Genomic DNA, 23,440 nt, shown 5'->3' on the forward strand with positions numbered 1-23,440 from the left:
CTTCTCCAACAATGCAACATAATAACATAACATAATAACAATAAGAGCAAGAGCAATACAAAAATAATAATAGTTATAAAAATGAAATAAAGTTATGATGTGGAATAGTGCAGTATGAGTCTATATACAAGTTATTGGAATGATATATATATATTAGGTATTAGATACATACTACTGAGTAGCAGATGAATGTTTGATGTTGTTTCAACAGTTCAATTTTTAACAGTCTCACTGCCCGCGGGAAGAAACTGTCTCCGAATCTTCTTGTCCTTGCCAGGATGCTGCGGTAACGTCTGCCAGACGGCAACAGAAAGAACAGTTTGTGGCTGGGGTGATGGGGGTCTTTGATAATCCGTAGTGATTTCTTCCTGAGCCGCTGGGAGTAAAGGTCCTCCATGGATGGCAGCTCCGTCCTGGTGATGTGCTGTGCAGTTTTCACCACCCTCTGTAAAGCCTTACGATCGAGGTCGGTGCAGCTGCCGTACCAGGCCGTCATGCTGCCAGTGAGGATACTCTCTATCGTGCACCTGTAGAAGTTGCAGAGTATCCTGGAATCCATTTTGAACCTCCTCAACCTGCGGAGGAAGAAGAGCCGCTGTCGAGCTTTCTTGGTGATGGTGGTGGTGTGAAGAGACCATGTCAGGTCCTCAGTGATGTGGACCCCAAGGAACCTGAAGCTTTTGACTCTCTCCACCGTAGTCCCATTGATGGCGATGGGGGCGTGTCCCTCTCCCTGCTGCTTCCTGTAGTCCACAATCAGCTCCTTTGTTTTGCTGATGTTGAGATGGAGGTTGTTCTCCTGGCACCAAGATGTCAGGTTTTTCGACCTCCTCTCTGTATGCCGTCTCGTCATCGTCTGTGATCTGGCCGATGACGGTCGTGTCATCAGCAAACTTCACGATGGTGTTGGAGCTGTGTGTGGCCACGCAGTCGTGGGTGAACAGGGAGTAGAGGAGAGGGCTGAGCACGCAGCCTTGAGGGGCACCGGTGTTGAGAATCAGGGTGGAGGATGTGATATTTCCCACCCGCACTGCCTGGGGTCTGCCCGTCAGGAAGTTCAGGATCCAGTCGCAGAGGGCGCTGTTGAGCCCGAGGTCTCTGAGCTTGATGGCCAGCTTGGAGGGCACAATGGTGTTGAATGCTGAACTGTAGTCAATGAACAGCATTCTCACATACAGTATGTGTTCCTGTTCTTCGGGTCCAGGTGTGAGAGGGCAGTGTGGAGGGTGAGGGCTATGGCGTCGTCTGTGGACCTGTTTGCTCTGTAGGCAAACTGCAGGGGGTCCAGAGATTCAGGGAGGGAGGAGGTGATGAATAATTTGACTAACCGCTCAAAGCACTTCATTATGGTGGAGGTGAGTGCTACTGGGCGGTAGTCGTTGGGGCAGGTGATGATTGTCTTTTTGGGGACAGGAATAACATTAAATTATAAACCATAATAAATTAATTGTATAGGTCTAGCCTCCCTATATCTGTGTGTGAAAATGGTTCCATCCTCAAAAACAAAAAACTAATACTTCTGCAGTCTAGCTGCAGCTTCTAGCTACGGTCTTCTGTTAAAAAAAGACACTGAATGTCTTGAATGTGGCATCACACACATGACTTAAGTCTGAACACAGCAGACAACAGGAGTATTTACAATAGCATTATAAAAACAAAAATAGTGCATGTGGGTGCACACTTACATTCTCTGTCTTACTGTTACATAAATCCCATGAATGTATGAGATTAAGTTAGCTTCATCATATCTCAATCAGTGATTAAGTGAATAATAAAGTTTCTATCGGGTCACTATCAGCCTGTCACTCATTATTTTCAGGGAGGGGGCGGGGTTTGGAAGAACGGAGTCTGCCTTCACAAACTTTACACAAGTATTTATCAACTGAAAATAGCAAGAGGACATTCATACTCTGCAATCCAAGACTTGATTAAATCCACCAAAAACCTGACATGACGATAACGAGTGTTTTTCAAAAAACACAAATCCCTCCCTGTGTGTCTCTGAGCCGCAGCGACAGGGCCTGATTCAGAGCGGGTCATTCTACTGTTGGTTCTGGACTGGTGTTGGTGGAGAAAGCAGACTGTGCCGTGTGTGTTGTCGCTGTGCTGCTGTCACGTCTGTTCCTTGATCTCTGCGTCACCGACCATTTGATATTCGTGTGACAGAAAAAATTCTAAAATAAAAAAACGTTCAAAAAATCAATAAGCAACCTTACTACGCTATAATCGATAATCGGGCGGCGAGCTACTGAAAAGCTACTGAAAAGCTGCCCGCGATCGACGTGTTGGAGAGCCCTGATTTAGATATTTTGTACGTTTAATTCTTATTAAGGGATTACAAGGTCTATGGGCTGAGCAGATTGCGTAAGGCTTTTGAAAGCCAACAAAATCAAAAATACATGTGGAACATTTTTGGTAATCAGGGCAGATTTTCACACTGCTGCAACATCATAGACATACAAGGTTTCCACTCAAGATATTGCTTGCAATGCTATGTAAGCATAAAGTACCAACATAGCTGAATCACCACATAATCATAACGAAACATAGTTTTGTTTATTCCATCCTTATCACTAATAAATGTAAATATGTATATCCATCCACCTAACAACAAAAAGATCATAAATTATAAACTTTTTTTTATTTATTTATCATCATTGCATTCATGATGCATCAAGGGCTACAGCTTGCCAAATAAGCTAACAGACAAAACTTAGCATGTTTCGATTTGATGATTTCTTTGGGTCATGTTTGCACTGCTGGTCCTTAAATTAAGCTTTGCAATACTATCTTATCTTTTGACTTTTCCCTACTCATCAGTCCAATTTTCATAAATACATAGGCCTGCTGTTTTTCTGTAATCCTTTACAACACACCAAGCTGAAAACAAACCCTTTATGCTATCATTTGGTTTAAGTATAAAAGGGGTTTATTATCACCAATTCAACAAAATAAATCAGGCCTTGCCCCATTCATACTTGTGATTTCCTCCCAATCGCTTGCCAAATGTGATTGTGATACTATATATGACAACTGAAGCATTTAAATGTACAAATAATGAAAATTATTTTCAATTAAACTACAATTAAATACAGTTTAATTGAATTGGACTGACTATGACTGCAGATAACTACAGTGGAAAAACAAAGTCAACTGTGGTAACCAGAGGTAGAACATTACCAAGAAAACCAGTTCAGTCAAATGTTACGGAAACATTGCTTTTGTACATAACTTGTTTTTTTTCTGTTTTATGATGATTTTCCCTTAAATATGAATTAAAAAATATATCTATCTCTCACAGGGAGCGGAGCTCATCCACCTGCCTGGGAAGTGCTGCCCGGAATGTTCCTCTGCCAAACCCTCCTGTTTGTACGAGGGGAAATCCTACAAGGTACTTTTTATATTCTTATGACTGTGTTTGTACATAAGCAAGGGAGGGAAATTGCTAAATCAGGCAAGAAATCCAAGCTGTGTGGGTGAGACAAAGACGCCACAGGGCTTCTGTGAACTCTCCATTCTCAGAAGTAAAAAGAAAGTAAGTGCCATAAAGGCTCACTGCAGAGGAGGCTGCTACACAAACAACCAAACACATCAATATTAAGCTGGTTATAAATATATAAATGCAAACACTGGGTGTAAGAGTTGCTGTGACATGAAGTTAATGTCCATTTTAAGAGAGAGTTGTCAGCTACAAGCCTGTTATAAGAAACCCTTATTATTCTAGCATGAACTTAATTATTTATAGGCTAGTATTGGAAACCCAGAATGCAAAGGATTGAATTTTTGACATTTTCAGCCATGGAGGAAAGCTCATTAAATGCTGCAGGACATTCAGCTAAAGCCGAGGCTCAGAGCGAGTGTAGAGAGAGCTTTTCCTATAGATTTTTCTTTGTTTCCCCGAGGAATTTATCTTACCAGTTGTAAACAAGGATGGATACTGCATACTTATTTTGCACCTACACATGTGAATAATAAATGCATTTTCTCACCTCCAGTGTTTTTGAAAGGTTAAAGCAGGCATTTTGTGACTAGATAATTCCTGGTTTAGCTTCTAAGTAACAAGAAAATCCCATTGGGGAAAGTTAATGAGCAGCAATAAATAACCGTTTTTACCTTTCACTTATCTTTTAAGGTTATTTCTTAGCACTACTGTGCTGGTAACAAGCTATTTAAAGCAGCCAATAAAGAGAACAATTCAGTCTTCACTTGTCTATCTCAAGACTTGACTGTCTGAAAATGGGAACACACTTTATTTGGCTTAATGTAATTGAAGAGAATGTGTTGGAGCGCTAGCCAATGGAAGCGCGAGTGTTACATAGTGATGTCACCATGTTACAGAAGTAAACAAAGGAGTCCAATAGAGGCTTTTCGGGGGGAGGACTGTGTGGGAGAGAAACTCCCTCTGAAGGCCTTTGCAGACCATTTACATGAACCAAAATCTATACAACACACTTCAGGAAATGAAATGTCCCTGCAAAACGTTGTTTGGAAGCATGTTGGGCCACATGTTTCTTGAGCATAAGGGATAAAAGGAAAAAGGAAAAAGTTTGATAGATGATTGCGTTGTAGATATTCTTACTACTTCCATCAACGTACACTCATGTGAAGATCCATTCTATAAAGTATTTCAGTCTCCCCTACTGGTAATAAGGTAGAGATTGATGCGACTGTGTTAGGTCCTGTAAAATGACCACAGGAAAATGGTTGCACAGGAGAAATAACAGACTGTGAATGCTGCACATTTCTTCCCTCAGATTGGATCCCTGGATAAAAGGTTTGTGATTGGGCATCCTACTAGAAAAACAAGCTCTACACCTTCTACACCTTTTTTCTTTTCAGGACCTGGCTCGTTGGAGCGATAGCGGTTGCAGGGATTGTGAGTGTCGGGATGCTCAGGTGATTTGTTATCTGCAATCCTGCCCCACATGCCCGCCAGGGACCCTGGTCATCACCCAGGAGGGCCGATGCTGCCCCGAGTGTCGCCAAGGTACGTAGCTGCAAAGGGTGCTGGGTGTGCGGGTCAGTAATATGTGTGTCTCTGGAAACACCAGCTGGGACAGACCTGGTTCCTTTTTATCTTTTCACCCTTTCACAGCACAACCATCTTTTATTTATTCAACAGGGACAGTTCACATACATAGACATTTAGCCAAGAGTCTATTTTTCACCCTCAAGACACATTTCATTTAAAACAACAAGCAAATACAATCAGTAAAAACATGCGACATAGAGTATAGGACATGTTAATAAAATATTTTAAAAAACAGTAACAATAAACAAAACATACATATTACATAGCAAGAAGATGAACAGGTTAAGTGCAATAGACTATCAGCAACCTCATTTTTAACTGCACCTGGGTTCAACTTCCTGCTAAACCCAGACAGAACAAACCTACCAAGATATGGACCCAGCAGTTTTTGACTCTGAGACTTGACCTGAAAGTTCTCGATGGTTCATACTTCAGCAGAAGATAAATAACACAACAACACACAGTGCTAAATCTGGGATACTTGGTACATCTCAGCAGTTATTTTGGGATAAAGTTGTCATCACATTTTAATTTTACGCACATTCCTATTTACCACAATGCCCTAAAAATGTCTGAAAATGTTTACAGGCATAAAAATGTAGCTAACTAGCATAAAAAAGTGTGTGAGTGTCATTCTGTGCTCGCTGCCAAATAACATTGTGTTTTGTAGCTGTGTTGCATTTTAATGTTCTTTCCACCGCTGTGGGTGGAAGATGGCAGCTCTGCTTTTTTCTTTGATTGATTTCTCCCTGTGTGAAAGTTTGTTAAAACTGGGATTCAAGAATCGAGTCTTCTCTCTTTGATTCGGCTGGATTTGACACGAACAAACTTCACTGTCATGATTGAAAAAACTGCAGTCCATACTGTCATATCAGCATCTATTGAATGTGAAACATACCCAGGTTGTAAGACGTAATCTAATGAAGATAAACCAGGACATTGAATTGAAGTTCTGCAAACACTGCTGTGTAAAGGAGGACACATTGGAGCCCCTTGCAGTTTCCCTACAGAGTATGTTAAGGTGAAGTCGAGGTGAGGAAAACATATTAGAATTCAGGTCTTTAAGAGGTGTTTTAAAGTTTCTTAGACTGTAACAATGTTAAATTACTTCAAATAGTGACTGCTAGATATATCTTCTTAAGAAGAGGAACATTTCCATTACTTCTGGATTACCTTAATATCAAATAACTAAATAAGTAAATATTAGAGAAAATAAATAACAATGAGACGTTTTTTTACTTAACTGTATTAGTTAACACAACAGAACAATGTAACCTTAGAAAAGAAGAAACCAAGATATTGAGTTTGGAAAATGTGTCCTCTGCTCATTAATTGTATTCATAAGAATACCGGATTTTCATTATGCATAACACATGAGCACATACTACAGTTTAAAAATGCAACTATAAAATCTGAGCTGACAGAAAATGCTCTGTTTTAGTTTAATACATACAGTTAAGCTCACACATATTGTTCTATGAACATATAGGTTGACCTACTGAATTAAAAAAAGAACGTGAACCAAAGAAAGTGAAAACCATATAGCAAATTCAGGAAGTGAATAGTACACATTTTTGTGGTGGCCAAACGGCGGTACTTTTGTGTTGGTCTGTGACGTCATGAGGCCCAAAAAAACGTTTTCTCATTGACTTATAATGGGAAAGTCACTTTGGTAAATCAGCTGATAATTAGAAAAATACAATTTAATCATAAGGATCTAAAAGTTGTGATATGCGCTAAAAGCCGAATCCAGTGTCGTTTTCTCTCTCTATTCATTTGACTGATCCAAGATCAGGTGTGAAGTTTTTCGAGGCCGAGCTAAAGCAAAACGCAAATACCCAAGTTCTACGGGTACTTTGGTAACGAGAGGCAGGCCATTTTGGCTTCATGTGCCACCGAGCAACTTTCAAAGGAATGAACGGGGTCTCACTTCCGACACTGTATCCAGTTCTCTTTGTGAGAAAGCCCAAAAACCCAAAGGACTTGACAGTTTGTGCGATATACACATGGGCGTCGCAGCCATTATATGAGGGTGGGACAAGTCCCCCCCACCTTTTAAAATGATTAGTGTAGACCCCCCCACTTTTACTATGCGGAAAGTCCGTGCATCGGTCTATCCACTCGCCTCTCTCTGTAGAGCGCTGTGTCAGTGCTTCATTATCAAATCCATTCCACTTGCTTATTGTGAGAATGCCCAAATCAATGAAATTCCGTACCATGTTTTCACTGCTACTTTGTACCAAGGCAGATTCTCAGAGCTGTACACATGAGCCGTAAACATGCTGCGTCTTTTGTGTAGCTGTGTCTTTAGTTGTAAAATTATGCGCGACACAGTTTCCAACTCATACTATAGGACAGTAACACAAAAATACAGTTTAAAAGGGGAATGATTTGTAAAATATGCATAAAGAAAAAGTAAATCTGTTTACAGTTCTGTTTCATATGGTGTTGTTGAGAGATGTATCCATAGATTTAGTCCCTAACTTTGCTCTCAAAGTGCAGCAGATTAATGCTTTTAACTTCAACATTTAAGCATGCCCCCGGACCCCCCTAGAGGAGGTGAGGTCCCCCACCTGCACATACCCCCTGTCAAATTGTCCCACCCACATTGAGGATGCTTCCTACGCCCATGGATATACATGTTCATGATTTTTTTCTTTTTGAAATGGGCAACATTACACTAAAAACTGTTACTTTTACAATGTGCCCAAGAAAGGCACTTTTTAAAAATAAACTGTATTTGTAAATCAAAATCTGAAGAGGGAGAGACCCATAGCCAGTGTGAGAGTTTATAGGTAGGCAGGACAGGCCGCTGGAGGACAAATCCCACCTGTCCCTGGGGAGGGGGGGGGCGGCGGGGGCCGAGCTGCTCTGCGTTCAGCCTGCCATGGCCTGAGGACAGGAGAGAGTAGAACAGACACACAGTCAATGTGAGCAATCCCCCCAGTCCATCACGGCTTTTAACTTTGGCTTTAATTTAAACCTTTTATTTATGCCCTCCTTCATCTTCACATTCAGTTTTACACATAAATGTAAAATCCCAACTCTTAAAAGCAGGCAGTGGTGATGTGCGGTGATTTCCTGGGTCCGTTTGGGATGGTATTTGTTTGTATTATTCAAACACAGAAGGCATCATTTGAAGTTTTTTGTGCAGTTTGGAAAAAAAAGCAGTACAATAATAGTACAAAGTAAAAACTTTCCAAACACACCGCCTCCCCTGAGCCTTGAAGTTACATGAAATGAAAAATGACTTTCACTTGGTTGGCCATTTTTCCACAGCGTAATATACAGTATACTGTATACACCTATTTAACAATTAATGAGGGCAAAAAACAAGCTATTAGTTTGGTGCAGTTCACTGTAATGCTGACCTGAGTCCCAGTAGGTTAGGGTTAAATGATCTCTCCCTTTCCCTTCAACCCGTTTCAACAAGAAAGACCACACATGAGGAAATGTAATTGCCTTCGAAGATATCAAATGATAGCTTTAGGCTATTTTCATTCTGTAAACCACACAATGACATTGAAGCACATCAGTTTCACCTCCTTTAGTCAATGAGATCCATCTGTCTCATTGACTGCCAGCAATTAAAATCAAACAAATGTATGTTAATGTGTCATAAGATAAATACACTCACAGGCAATTAAACAGTGGGATTACATTGATAAGATTTATGAAGACTTATAATTAAGTTTGCCTGCATGAACGAATAATTACAGTTTAATGAGGGAGACATTGTTCATCGTACCACACAAGTGGATAAACAATAATAGTTCTATAAGGCTCACATTTAGCTTGAGCATTTCTCCACGGTAACATGTCTAAAAAGTGAAAACTATTTATTGTCTCAGGCAAATATAAAGTCTAATTATCCAGGTAAGCAACAGGGAAAACTTATCAAATGTAATATTGGTAATTAACCTGATATCTCTAATGGCCGTGTTTGTGTTCAGTAGAACATGTATTTGCTCAAAGTTGAATTTTAATTCAGCAAATTAGCAAAGAAACACATTTGTTAATAATGAAACGATGTCTTCGCTTTTCCATTCATTTAATTTCCATCTCATTTAGAAAACTTGGTCTCTTAAGATTTCAAGTTCGTAGGCAGGTGTTTTGTAATGGTGGTTGCCGTTTTATGGTGTGATGTTCATGTGGAGCTGTAGAAAGCATAGGTGTGGATGGAGAGCTTTGATAACAGCGGTTCATCTCATTCATCTCCTGTAGTGCTCAAAATCATTGTAATGTGTCTAATATGTAACCAAACAACAATGTTCTAGTAGTTTAAGCATCTCAACATTTCAGAGAGGACATTTTAGTTTTTCGTCCACTACACTTAATTAACATCTATAGTTATTTATATTCATATCTGCTCTGTTTACTATTTGCATAAGAATTGAAGCCAGTCGTTACCTCTCTCTGTTCACCTTCTCACTTTTCTTATTCTCTTCCTTTTCTCCTGGCTATCAATCTTACCAGCCCTCTCCGTGTCTTTATACTCCACACACAGTACTGTTTATAAATGTAAGTGATACGCGAAAGTGTAGGAGGGAAAAACGTCAGAGCTATCCTATATCTATACATCCTGTACACGTGTTTGTGTTAATAAGCAAGTGCAATGGGGGCTTAAAGATGTGATTCTATTTTTAAAAGTATTGTGAGCTAGTGTGTGAAAACATGGTCTGATTCAGTTATGTGTTTTGCAAGTGATTATCATGTATGAATAATTTAAGCGTTATACTGCACTTCTGCCTGTCATCACCTCACAGCATGTGAGTGTTAACGGGTGAGAAGTGATGCTTTAATGCCCCATAATGCACCATAATCCATATAGGCAAAGTGATTCAAACACAAATTACCCACTTCACTTTACATGTATTTACTTATGCGTGTGTTTCCCCTCGTTTACCCAGCATTAGTCCGTCTGCCTGGCTGTGAATTGGATTCCCTGACGTTGTTTAGCTTGCAGCTAAAAATAGAAAAAATAGTTCTTTCTTTGCCTCTTTCTTCTCCAACTGGAACCGTGAATCTTGCTTTTAAGCTTATTAATCATGGCTGTCGCTAGTCCCAGAGGTCCCCAGCCCCCCCCCCTCTCATTGGGCAGTTTACATCCGAGGGCCGTAACCAGCACTGTGCTGCGTTCAGGTCTCATGGGAAAGGCTGGAGATGTGACGGTTCATCTCTGCCAGGATTTGACCCAGATAAGTCTTTGAAATAGGTGATATTATTTTGTACTAAAATTCAGTTATACTCAGGGAATAGAAATGTAAACCCAGAGAAGGGAATCTGTCTGGTTAAAATATTATTATTGATGCAAATGTAGGTCTACTTTTAGGATACTGATTAAAAAGTGTAAGAGAATCAGAACACTTTATTTTACCCAGGCTTTCTCCATTATAAAGTGAAATAAAGATCAAAAAAGTAAGAATGTGCTATAAAAAATACATACATTTATATAATCATAAGAAGTAAAGTCACATGTCTATTACAAATTAAATAGAATAGAAAACAAACTAATATAATTAAATTATAATATACATATAAAATAATACTCACTTCCTGAGTTATTATTCCAGAGCTGCACTAAATGACATTATGTCAAAGGACAGATACTTAGAGATCTAAATCTCTCTTTGTGACTGGGAAATTGTAAATATCATGTTTTGACGACTTATCAATTTCCATGACTGAACTCATATAGGATGCAATAATACTTTACAAAAAGGTTCCTCAGTCCAATGTATTTTAGTATCAGTAGAAAGGAATCTTTGTAAAAGCGATGATTTCTGTCACATAACCTAACTAACCTTTCTGGCACATTACATCAATAATACACATCTGATAATGTGCATGTGTATTCATTTCTCCAACACAAACATTGGTAAAGGTTGCGATTTAGATATTTTTATACAGATGTGTTTTTTCCCCAATGACATTGATTTGGTTAGTTTAGAAGGATTTAGATTAATATTGCAAAATATAATTTTTTATATCGAGTTTTATTGGTTTATTTGAACAATGTGATCACATGATTCCCTCTGATATGCAGATCTGTAAGCTAGTAGCTAAGCTAGTCATTTCAAATATACTGACGAAACTTACACTTACTGTATGAAACAGACTAACTCTGCCAGCAGGGACAGTTGGCAAAGTTTAAATCTGCAAACCTCAACATCCCTCCAGTCCCAGCTGTGTGCATCACTTTTTAGTGTCCCCGTTTTCGTTGTGTTTTGAGCTTCTTGCAGCAGTTTGTAATTGCAGGGTCTCGTTCATGCAGCGCTTTAAGTAAACCCTGCACATGTTTAGTGAAGTTGGTGAATGTTTTCTAAATGCTGCGCATGTGTTGTCAAGTTGCTGAAGATGTTTCTTAATTTGCATGTGTTTTTGGAACATTTCTGTTTTTATATTCACATCGTTTCAGAATCTGCAGCACATTCCTCCTAATGGAAGTGTTTTCAGGTCGTTTTGCAAGTTGGCACCTGTCGGCCATCACACTTTACACTGTGGTATAAGTACTTTTCGTAAAGTACAAGATCTGAGAAATTCTTCCACCACCCCAACAACAATACATAATATTACTTTGAGTGCGCCATGAACCAGTGTCGTCACACTCTGTCCCAGGGGTAGTCCTCTTTTTTCTAGGAAGCTTCATACATACCCTTAATTCTCAGAAAGCCTTTCCTACTCTGAGCTTGGCTTTCAGTTCAACTTTCAGGGTGATTCCCAGGAGAGATTCTGGGATGTTTGCATCTGTAACCAGATCCAACACACATATTTTAGTCCAGCACACAATACAGTCTGTCAATTATGTCTCTTTTTTTGTGTAAAAACCTATTATACCGAAGTTCCCTCCAGAGGGAGTTTCTCTCCAACACGGTTTACCAATCGCAACAGAGCCGGCCAGCTAACCAATCAGAACAGACTGGGCTCTGGTTTCAGACAGAGGGTGAAAAGAGCTGCTGCAGCACAGGCAGTATGAGAAAAATAAAGAGCTTTATGAACATTAAAACATGTAAACATACATATGCAATACAAATATGAACCTGTAAATGAACAAAAAAAACGTTTAATGATCGAAAATGTGGCAGCCGACTCCATGAGTGAATGATGCTGTGCCTTTTGATGAGAATTATTAGGCTGCCTTTACACGGGAACGTTTGCGTTTATGCACAGTATGCGTTTTCAAAAAAGTCTTCCGTTCACATGCATTCGTTTCATTTAACGTGTCTGTTCAAACGAGACTGCTGGAAACGCTGTAGTACGTATGCCGGGACTGTAAGTGGCGCTGTACTTCCACACGAGACCGTTCGAAAGTGCTGGACACGCTGTAGTACATATGCCGGGACTGTAAGTGGCGCTGTAACTTCCGCCACAAAATACACCAAAAGCAGCGAAGAAGACCCCGGAGCAGCCCCGCAGCAATGTTGCCATGGCTACCCTTCTGTTTATGCCCCGCGGTGGATTTAGCAACATGTAGTAGTTAATGTAATTCTCCATGTCCACTTGTTGCTGATGGTTGTGGTAGAGGAGCTGTAGATTTTGCACTAACATCTGTAGCATGGTCGAGCTGTAGATGTTGTACTAACATCTGTAGCATGGCCAGTAGCTACTGTCAGTAGCTACTGGCCATGCTACAGCAGTGAGCAGGAGAGGTGGGGAGAGGCGGGGCTATCGTTATTTTTTCAGGAAATATTCGTATAGAGGCGATTACACGGACTCGTTTGACCCCCCAGAGAGTTTCGTTTGCAAATCTATCCACCTTGAGACCCGTTATCGTTTGTGGGGTCCGTTTGTTACGGCCTCGTGTAAATAATAGGGCTATACGCAAGAGAAACTATGCAGATACAAGCCGTTTCGTTCTTGTGTAAAGGGCACCTTAGACTGTTAATTTACCTTGAATTCACCAGCCAACTTCTGGTAAATGTTGGTTGTAGTTGCTACTGTGGCAGGGAGCCAGTCTCAGTTGGAGGTCAAGCTTGTGCTAACAGTCAAGTTGATATGTGATGTTTTGTATCCAATGCACCATCTCTTCCATATAATAATAATAATAATAATAATAATAATAATAATAATAATAATAATAATAATAATATTGGGAGGGATGAAACACTCTTTATGTTAACACATCTGCAGTTTCTCACGGGAGCATTTTGTCATCGGGTGCAGTTAATTGCGCCTGGATCCATACCTCTGGTGTTAACTTTGCAGTTAATCACAGCAGTAGTTTTTAATTTTGCACCTCAGGGATCCTGGCTCGCTATGCTTGTGCAGAAATTAAAGAACATTGTGCTTGCATCAAGACAGCATTCTCTAAACAACAGCTCGTACAAAAAGGGTTTGATTGTCTAACTCGTGCTGCAGATGTTGCTTTATCCTCAAGCGGTAGAAACAATCCTATTCTAGTTCACTCTAAGGTTGTCAAATCGAAAAAAAATGACCTGTTCAGGTGGAGGTTTGTATTCAAATATAAACATTTGTTCCCAGTGTTTAACATTTGGGAGTGATTTGCAGAAAGAGCTCAGGATAGATGTGAGTCTTCCAGGATGTTTTTCAAGAGATTGGTACATTACTGCCAGAAGGAGCATTGGTCACATCTGAATAGAGAGATAAACACTTGACTAATATTCATATTAACCAATAAGCCCGTCAGTATAAGTATCTCAATCTCCCACATGTCTCACTCAACATCCTTCCCACTCTTATTTTTGCACACAGCTCCATTTTTTCTCTCTCTATAGCAGAGAAGACGAGGGAGACGGTGAGATGAGTGGCAGATGAAAATAAAATGGATGGGAGAGAGAAAATGAAGCTGTAAGGAAGAAAGGAGACAGAAGAAGAGAGTGACGAGAGGTAGTGTAGTGGGAATAAAGAGACAGAGATACTTAGAACAGTATGTCCTGGCTTACTGACAGTCTTATTGGCAATTAAGTCTAAAGTCTCACCACATTCTTTTTGTTTCTATAACGTCCCTTTTCCCCTCCCTTTTGTATCTCTATTCTTTTCTCCTTTGCTTTTCCATTATATTTGTCTTCCTCTTTCTCCTATTGTTAATCAGATCCTTCAGTCACACAAGTACTTTATATACTTACTGCATTCACATAATGAATGGAGCAATCACTGTATAATCATGTGTGCGAGCAACCAGGCATATTGTTTGACAAGAGGCTGCCCTGGTAACCAAAAGGAGATGGAAATAAGAATGACATTTTCAGGTTCATACGTGTTTTGGGTTCTACATGCTCTGATTTATTTCGTATCTGCTCTCTCTGCGTTTCAGCACCATCATTGCAGCTGCAATGACCTTACCTAAGTCCAAGCAGCTAGGCATAGGTTGTATGCATTTCTCCATGGATTGAGCCTTTTTCTACTGTTACAGTATTCAAAGCACGTAGACCTGCTGAGACCAAGTCAAAAGACACATGAATATCAAACTTTTTGCACAATGGGAACACAGAGAAACTAATTTGCTTCAAATACCAAATTAAGTATGAGCATAGACAGCGCTATTAAGGGAATACAAGCGGATCAAATGGTCACTGAAAAAGGTTTCCTCGCAGCTCACTGGTCATTGCTTTACAGTACCGCTCCCCCAGACCTTGTCACTTTCCAGGGCCACATTGTTTTGTACAATTGTGAGCATAAAGTTGGATCTGATGAGAAGACATTTAAAATGTAAAAAACTCTTTTGCAGGACCATGACCTCTGACCCCCCTAAAGTTTTTGAGGTCTATTCACCATAGTCTATTAAATACTATGAGCATTTTAGCATCCCCGGGCTCAATTGTCCTATACATAGTTGAGCGTTTTTTTTTTTTTTTGGATGGCTATATTAAAGTATGTGTTTGATAAAAGCTTAAGAAATGTTAACATTTAGTTCTAACTTTTGAATGTCTGAAGCGTGTCCGCCTTTAGCTAAGAGGTAGCGACTTTCAGCCATGCGACCATGATGCTTTTTACGTCTGGCATTTCCATTTAAGCTTTAGCTAATATGTGAATAAATCTGCAAACCAGAATGGGTCATACACGTGTGTTTGCCACGGATATCATTTTCTGCAATGGAAAAATGCCATTAGATTTTGTCAAGGGTTAGTTATGTAACTTCAGGGTCGGCCTGAACACTACTTTATTTGCCTCCCCATACTGGAGGCTTTAATGCCGCCTATCACTATGAGTATGATGTATGAAGCTAAAACTATGTGTCATTATTTATATAGTTGCTAATGTGTGTGCAATGTGCATTTGGTAAAAACAACATTCCCTTGGGAGTAAATTAGTTAGAGTGTAAATTATAATATCAGTACTGTGCATCACCGTGCCTTTCTGACTCCGTAAACTATGTTTGAGGTTCGGAAAAAACTGTGTACACACTGAGATCTTCAGTGTGAAACGACTTCTGAGTGCACTTAGTCGGCACATTGAAGATACTACCTTGTGCTTGTAAGTCGTTGGTAAATTGTTGGACCATTTCGGATCCAGTGTGGGCAGGAAAAGCACTTAAACACCTCATTAAAACATTTACCATTGGAGTTGTTGGCACACAGTAGAAGTACTGGAAAATTCCCCGTAGGGCATATTTAAGTGAAACTTTTCTACCATTGCTAACACAGTCTGACTGTAGAGCAAAATCTACTGGATGTAATTTGTTAAATAAATTCAATTGTGTGTGTGTGTGTGTGTGTGTGTGTGTGTGTGTGTGTGTGTGTGTGTGTGTGTGTGTGTGTGTGTGTGTGTGTGTGTGTGTGTGTGTGTGTGTGTGTGTGTGTGTGTGTGTGTGTGTGTGTGTGTGTGTGTGTGTGTGTGTGTGTGTGTGTGTGTGTGTTGTAAATCTGTCTGCCTCCGCTAACTGAGTCGCAGTGCAGAGCCAAATCAGATAGATAAAATTGAACGCCAAAATGTGTGTATGACTCTGAGACTTTGAGTCTTCGAGAGCCACCAACAATATCTATCCACATGTATAGAAATGGAATAAAATTACCATGACATTGAATGTGTGATTGCATTTGCCTCATATATACTCTACCAGTACTTATTACCCTGCTGTAGATGCAAACATGATGTATTGCATTTTAAAGATGTTTTCATGAAATGTTGTGTGTGTGTGTTTCCCAGTCCAGTGCCACGCACACTGCCTGTCGTGCTCGGGGACTGCGGATCATTGTGAAAGCTGCAGGGACCCGAAGGCCTTCCTTCATCTTGGCCGCTGTCTGTCCGTCTGCCCAGCCGGCTACTTCTCTGAGGGACGAGTGTGTGAAGGTAAGGCGCTCTTTTGAAAAACTAAAAACTAAAATACCTACTCAAAACATTGACTTACCTTGGAATGATCTCCTTTCAAACACAGTTAGAAAAGTGCTTTTTGCATATAAACAGAACACATTTAAATGCAACAAATGAAATGAACTTAAAACATTATAAAACACAGAGAGTGAAACAAAGTAATTAAACAATAAAATCAATCTTACCAAAGTAAAAGTACTTTGCATCAAAATGTACTTGTGAAAGCAAAAGCACATTTATGTGAAATTACTGGATTATGATTATAGATGCATTTATGTGTTCATCGCGGTTATCAGAGCTAGTGATTGTCCAACTAATTTGAATTACTTTTTATACTATTGCTGGATATCTTAACCTATCATTTTATTTCAAAGATTTTTTCCAGGTTGATTTCTATTTTGTATAAGCTAATAATCTGAATCTGTAAAGTAATGTACAATAATCGCATAATAGGATGTTGATAAATAAATAATTTGGAAGGCAGGTCACAGTAGACCAAAGTTTGTCCCCTCTCCCTTCCCTTACAAAAATATTGTCGCTACATGCGGCGTGTTGATTGGTCGGATCCTCACTACTCGTCACAGGGACAGTGCTAGCTTCCTGTTCTGCGCCCAAGCATGTTTCTGCAACCCAACAACACTTGCCTTTACTGATTATGTCACTGCCAAAGTTAAAGGGGAAATATAATGCTAATTTGTAGGTTTCCAGGTCTTCCAAATCGCTGCTTTGTCATTGCAGCTGGGGAATAACTGTAATAGCTCCATTATCTATCTATCTATCTATCTATCTATCTATCTATCTATCTATCTATCTATCTATCTATCTATCTATCTATCTTCCATCCGTTCTTTCATCTATCCATCCGTCCATCCATCCATCCATCCATCCATCCATCCATCCACACTTTGTCTAAGTGTGTGCGCTTGTTTTGAGCACCCAGAGCCAAGCACCTTGACCGAGCTCTGACCCGCGACAGCCGTAATCGCTTTAGTATTTTCACTGCATTGAATCCCTACCATCCCATTGACCCGTTCTCCTAGAGGCAGACATGTACTGCTCACAGCTATCATGAAGCCGTAAACACCTCACACCCCATCGCCGCAAAGCTATCAGGCCCAGATAAAGGTATTAACTTTAAAGTCTAGCGGCTAATGCTAGCAGCTGCATCTTTAACGGCGTGTGCCTTTGAGAAAGATAGAGAGATACTTGTGTCCTAAATGAGTCGATTGTGTTTAACTGTTGAATTTATTCAACCGGGAAGGTCCTTCACTGAGATTATAAATGTCTTACAACAAGCAAAGACAGCAGCAGCACAAGAATACAGAAGTCACCAAAAAGATGATGCCAATTTAGAGGGGACTAAATATGAAAATGACTACATTTGGGTTTTTCAAGTGCCTAACAAAGCCAAACATAAATGTCTGCAAACATGTGTCTCCTCTTCCTATGTCACATCATGCAGATGTACTAAAATATGTCTGCAATTTTGAAAAATCAATAAATGACTTAATAATAATAATTAACCTTTAGAAGTAACCATTTTGTGATGTTAGCATAACATAGCATAACAAATGCAACATGTATTATCGATCCTTTTCTATTTGAAAGAGTTCAATAATAAAAACACAAGGCAAGTGGTAACATGTATTCATGTGTAACTCATACAAAGGAACATTTTATACTTGACAGCTTTTAGTATTCTTCACTTCTTAAAGAATATCAAGTTATTCAAAACATATAAATAGGATGTCACGTGGGTAGGTTAATAACGGTCATGGTATCTTACCTTGTTCTGAGGAATCAAAAAAACAACTATGAATTATCTGATTTTTTTTAAGAAAATCTATTTTCAAAGATGCATTTTTCTATTTGAATAATGTTGCTTATTAGCTGTGCATTCATCCAATCATGCACCAGAAGTCTAAAAAACGCTCCACTTTCCTCCATTAATCCCACACAGCCTAAAACCCAATTTTTCGTGCATGTGGGTGATGAAAACAAAGCTGCGCGTCTGAACTTGCATTGTTGATAAGACCCCTCTCTTGTCGCCCCTTCTCCTCATTTCCCATCAACATCTCTTTTCATATTTTCCGACATCTCTTAAGCCTTGAGTCTATCGATCTCACAATCTCTTTTTTTTTCTAATCCGTTCTTGTCCTTCTCCCCATCGTCCTCATCTTCCCCCTGATCGGGATCTTTATTTGCTCTGTTGTCACTCCTGCTATCTCTGCGCGAGTGGGAGTCAGGAAGGTTTGAGGGGATTTCGTTTTCATTCCGCAATTTTGAGTTTTCTCATTAAATAACAGTTGAAGTCCCCTCATATGCCTTTTCTCTCCAATTCCTTCTGCACCGGTTCCATTATTATGCTTATATAGACGTCTACAGAGTGTGTGGATGATTTATTTGCTATGTGTTAGAGTGATGCTTTAACCAAATTAGTCTTAGACGTTTTTCATAAGTTTTTCAAGTTTTAGATAACTCTGCTTTGGGGTGATACAAATGAATAAATCAATAAAAAGTTGATTTACTCTAGAGTCTAGGGTTTTGTTGCTAACAGCATTCGGGGCTGCTTTTGTAGGTGCAGACCCAACATATACAATCCAATTTTGAAAAAGCAAAAAGTTTAACCATGCAAAACTGTGAACAACTTCTTTATAGGTTTATATTATGTTGAATGCAGCATTGACCAAATCATTATGATTCATTCATATTTATTCATGCTTCTCACTGGCCCCCAAAATCATTTTTTGTGAATTGATGGGAAAAGAATCGAGGCCTTAAAAGTAAAAAAAAAAAACAGACATAAAGAGACATGGAATTTGAATTTATATATTTTGTGCAAACATAGAAATTTAAGTTATTTTTCATTTGTTTTACTTAACTTTAGTTTGCTGTCTAAAACCAGAGCCCAGTCTGCTCTGATTGGTTGGATTGTCGGCTCTGCTAGGTCAACTGCTTAGAGATGTCCCGCCCCTTAGCCTATCGCGTACAATATGTCGGAGTGCTAGCCAATAGAAGGGCAATTGCTACATAGTGATGCCATTATCTTACGGAAGAAAACAAAGGAATCAAATGGATGTTGTGTGAGTAACTCCTTCTGGAAGTAACACAGAGATGATAGCCTTTGCAGACCATTTACATGCACAAAAAACTATATAACACACTACAGGAAAGGGAAACCCCATTATATGGCCCCCAATGGTTTCCTCTGGGACATCCCAGCTAGAGCAACATGAGTTTAAACTCCCCGACATGAATGTACAGGGTTTCCCTCTGATGACCTGCACATCAAGGTTCTCTGGTTTATTCGCCTTCCACTATGAGATATAATAGGCAGTTTAATAAATGCTCAGATAAGAAGACAAAATAAATGTTTTTGAAGTGACTGACACTCAGAATCCTCTCTCCCTCCTCTCCCTCCTCCTCCTCCTCATCCTCCACAGCCTGCCAGTCATCCTGCACCACCTGTTCCAGCAGGTGGGACTGCCAGTCCTGCGGCCCCCAGCAGCCCCTGCTCAGCGCTGATAGCGGCGAGTGCCTGGCTTCCTGTCCTCCGGGTTCCTACCAGCAGGACAACACACACTGTCGCCGTGAGTATATAACACCTTTGTGTGACCTATGATAACACTTGGAGGTCATTATGTAGATTTGGCTCGGATTCAAACTGAGAAGGTCACACTAGGAAAGACGCAATTCCAGAATAACTTTTATTTAAACATTATTTATACAGGCAGTCTCATTGAGATCAAGAGAGACCTAAGAAATGTATCTGAAACAACACATTATATAACATTACTTTAACTTCAGCCAAAGCTTTTATCCAGTAAATTACAGTGCAAAAAAACCTGAAGATACAAACTCAGAACAGCAAGAAAGCAGCAGATACATTCGCTTTAAACAACCCAACCCATTGTAAGTGCTGGGGAATTACTTTCATACTGTATAAGCTTATATTTTAAGTACTTCATTTTTTGTGTTAGGTATAACAGCCAAGGTGTAGTTGAAACAGGTGGGTGTTTTGTCTGTGAGGGAAGATCAGCAGTCTTGATATCTATGATCTTGATATCAGAATATCATATTTCATGAATCTTGTTCCACCTTTTTGAGCCAAGATAGCAAACAGGAGGGTTTTTGTTCAGGGCTACCTATGTCCGGCACACGTGTTGAAATCTCCCAGTGGAACACAAGACTTTATTTTAAGCCTTAAAGGTCCCATTTTATATTGTTTTTCATCAATATATTATAGGTCTCAGATGTATACAAAACATGTCTCTGAAGTACTTTGCTCGAAATACCAAACAGATCATTGTAGCATCCCATAATCCCCTCTGTTTCAGCCCTGTTTCAAAAGGGCTGATTCTCTGTCTGTTACTTTAGATGAAAATAAGGAGCCCCTCCCCACACCCCTCTGAGAGATATTTGGTTAGAAAGAACACAATGGTGCTCTAGGAGGAGATTCAGGTGATAAGGTGGGGGGGTTACCTTGGTTGGTGATTGGCTAATGGTTACACAAGCCAAAAAAACGTTATGACATCATAAAGCGGCCAAAATCTGATCAGCTCATTTTCAGACAGGTTTTTATATAAATGGATCAGGACAAAAAGTGAGCGAATCTTTTTCCTGAAACTTTCAGAATCTCTTTACACAGAGAGGACACATGTTTATGTAGAAGAGACATGAACAAGTGGATTTTGCATAATATGTGACCTTTAACCTCTTAAGCACGGCGGTCCCCCCATTGGACCCCTCCCACCGTTTTTTTTCGAGATAATGTCTCAGGGCTTCTTAACATTTATGAAACTATTAATGTGTAGCACCAGATTAACGGGAAGAATCTCAGCTAACTGAAGATATGAACCATTTTTACCAAAACAAAACACAAGTCTCATAAGAAGGGTCTAAATGACCCCTGAGCGAAACAATTCTAATGCACTGCGGCACACAATTCAAGATAAAAATACCCTTATTACTTATCGTAGCTGCACATACAATATAGCCGATTAAAGCTGAGACTCCACTGATTATTTAGGTATAGTATCATCACTGAGCGATCCGAACTTGCGACAGGGGAAGCAAACACAGACATCACAACACGTACCTTTACGGAGCTTTTACGGCAGATCGTCTCACCGTAGCTGTAAATTAGGTCAAAAGACATGTTCAATGGCATTAAAACGAAAAAAAAAAAATGCTATAACTGTTGATCCATAGGTTGATAATGTACCTGTGCTTTTGAAGAAATTATTTATAATCCATAATTCCATTTTTTATGTAAAAATCGGAGCGGAAAAGTTAGCTGCTAATGGTAGCCACCAGAGTGTATGCAGCTTCCGGTTTTGGTAACGCGTCACTCTCGCTCCTTATTTGTTAACGTTTTGGTGTGTATATAACTTTCCCTCGATTCCATTGGCTCTAGCGGTTATAAAGAGATTTCATTCATCAAAATCGACCAAGGGGGGCCAGAGATAGGTCAAATCCACCCAAATGACCCCAGAAGTGGGTTTTTTTGGCAAAATCTCTCTAAAAAGGTCAAATTTCACTTGTTTTGCATCAATCTTGATACAGGGTACTTATTATATGTTGTACTTTGGATTCCTAAAGCTTTTAGTCTACTAACCCATCATCCAAGGGTAGTTTTCACTATAAGTAAAAAATAATTTTTGGACGGACACTATAATTTACAGTTTTTTACTATGTAAAATCTGAATTTTCTTTAAAATAAAAAACATCTATATTGATTCTGACTTTTCTACATCCAACTCACAGGTTTATCATTACATTGAGAAAAAAGATTATTAATTTAAGGGAAGATATGGTCATTTGTTCTGGGAATGTCATTTTCGAGCCTGAGACCTGAAAAACAGGCTCAGGGCTTAAGAGGTTAAACCATTCTCCGGACATTAGTGAGTAAATTAGTTGGCCATGTGTTGTTTCTGCAAGGGTGTCCATCCAAACGGAGAGTGGAAACCTATTATGAGTCCAAAATGTGTTATTTTGGATAAAGTGTAATGCTCTATAATACACAGCTATAATGTCGGTGACAATATACAATATCTCCGACGGCCATCAACATTTGTATGACTCAGCAAGAGTAGTGGGAGTGGCATCTGGAGTTGTATAGGCAGGGTAGTCAGTAGTTCTGAGGCAGTCTAGCTAGTGTTTAATTTCTCTGGAAGATTTGCTAAATTAAGGTTGAGATGAGAGGGATAAGGTTTGTTCGGTTGGTTCATGATAGTTTGAGAGTTACATTCACATTATTAACTAAATTGGCTCTCTTCAGACACTACTATATATCTAACCACTAAAGGAAATCTATTTTCCATCTTTAAAGATTTAAGGACACATGTTTGATGATTTCATTTTGGAAAGAAAAAACGTTGTCTTAGAAAATATATGTATAACGAACTTCATACGATCTGAAATATTTTACATCAAATGCTGGATTTTTCTCTTTTTTTATAAAAGGAAGTCCTTCTTTTGTCTTTCAAGCTGTCCTCTCTTGAATATTTTACGATCCTTTGTTTTCTCCAATTCTTTCTATTGTTGTTATCTAATCCCATCGCATTCTGACATCTGAAAGATATAAATATCATCTTCCTGCCAACCACTTTCAGTTCAAACTATTGGCTTTGGGGCAGAAAGTGCCTTCACAGTCCACAGTTGGTAAATCGCAATCTCATATTCTCTCTGTGTCTTGTTTCCCGAGGATTGTTTCAGGATAAGTTGAGTGGATTTTGTAACTGAATATTTTAAGATGTGACGTAAGTAGGCACATTCTCTGGGGGTCCGAGTATTACAGTGTTGTGGCTTTGCTGACTATAGGTTCTAGGAAGTCTGTTTTATTGCATTCTAGCTGGACTATTGCTGGACTTATCTTCCCTGCAGAATTGTGTGGAAAAGTTCAATGAAGTTATGTTTTGAAGTGGTTTGTTTGTACCTTTCTTCCAATATGTGGCTCTCTCCTCCCTGCTCTCCCGATTATTGTCTGCACACATAGTCTTTCAAAAGAACATTATAAAAACCAATTTGCACAAAAAAAGAGAAGAACATTTAATGGACTTGGAAATTCCAGAGTCTTAAATTGGCTTTTGGCTTAAGTTTGCCGTTTTATTGTTATTTCACTCAAGTGAAGCCGGG

The 23,440-nt window shown here is 39.4% G+C and overlaps 1 protein-coding gene across 1 annotated transcript in view; it reads left to right on the top strand.

The window, feature by feature from the left end:
- Positions 1-23,440, top strand: part of fras1 (Fraser extracellular matrix complex subunit 1) — a 281,858-nt gene that overhangs the window by 101,969 nt on the left and 156,449 nt on the right. Inside the window, 4 exon segments of the mRNA XM_034118256.1 lie at positions 3,302-3,391; positions 4,840-4,987; positions 16,139-16,282; positions 19,747-19,893. Of these exon segments, the coding sequence (XP_033974147.1) occupies positions 3,302-3,391; positions 4,840-4,987; positions 16,139-16,282; positions 19,747-19,893 (529 nt within the window).

Source organism: Trematomus bernacchii, unplaced genomic scaffold (assembly GCF_902827165.1).
Source record: "Trematomus bernacchii unplaced genomic scaffold, fTreBer1.1, whole genome shotgun sequence".
NCBI classification, from domain to species: Eukaryota; Metazoa; Chordata; class Actinopteri; order Perciformes; family Nototheniidae; genus Trematomus; species Trematomus bernacchii.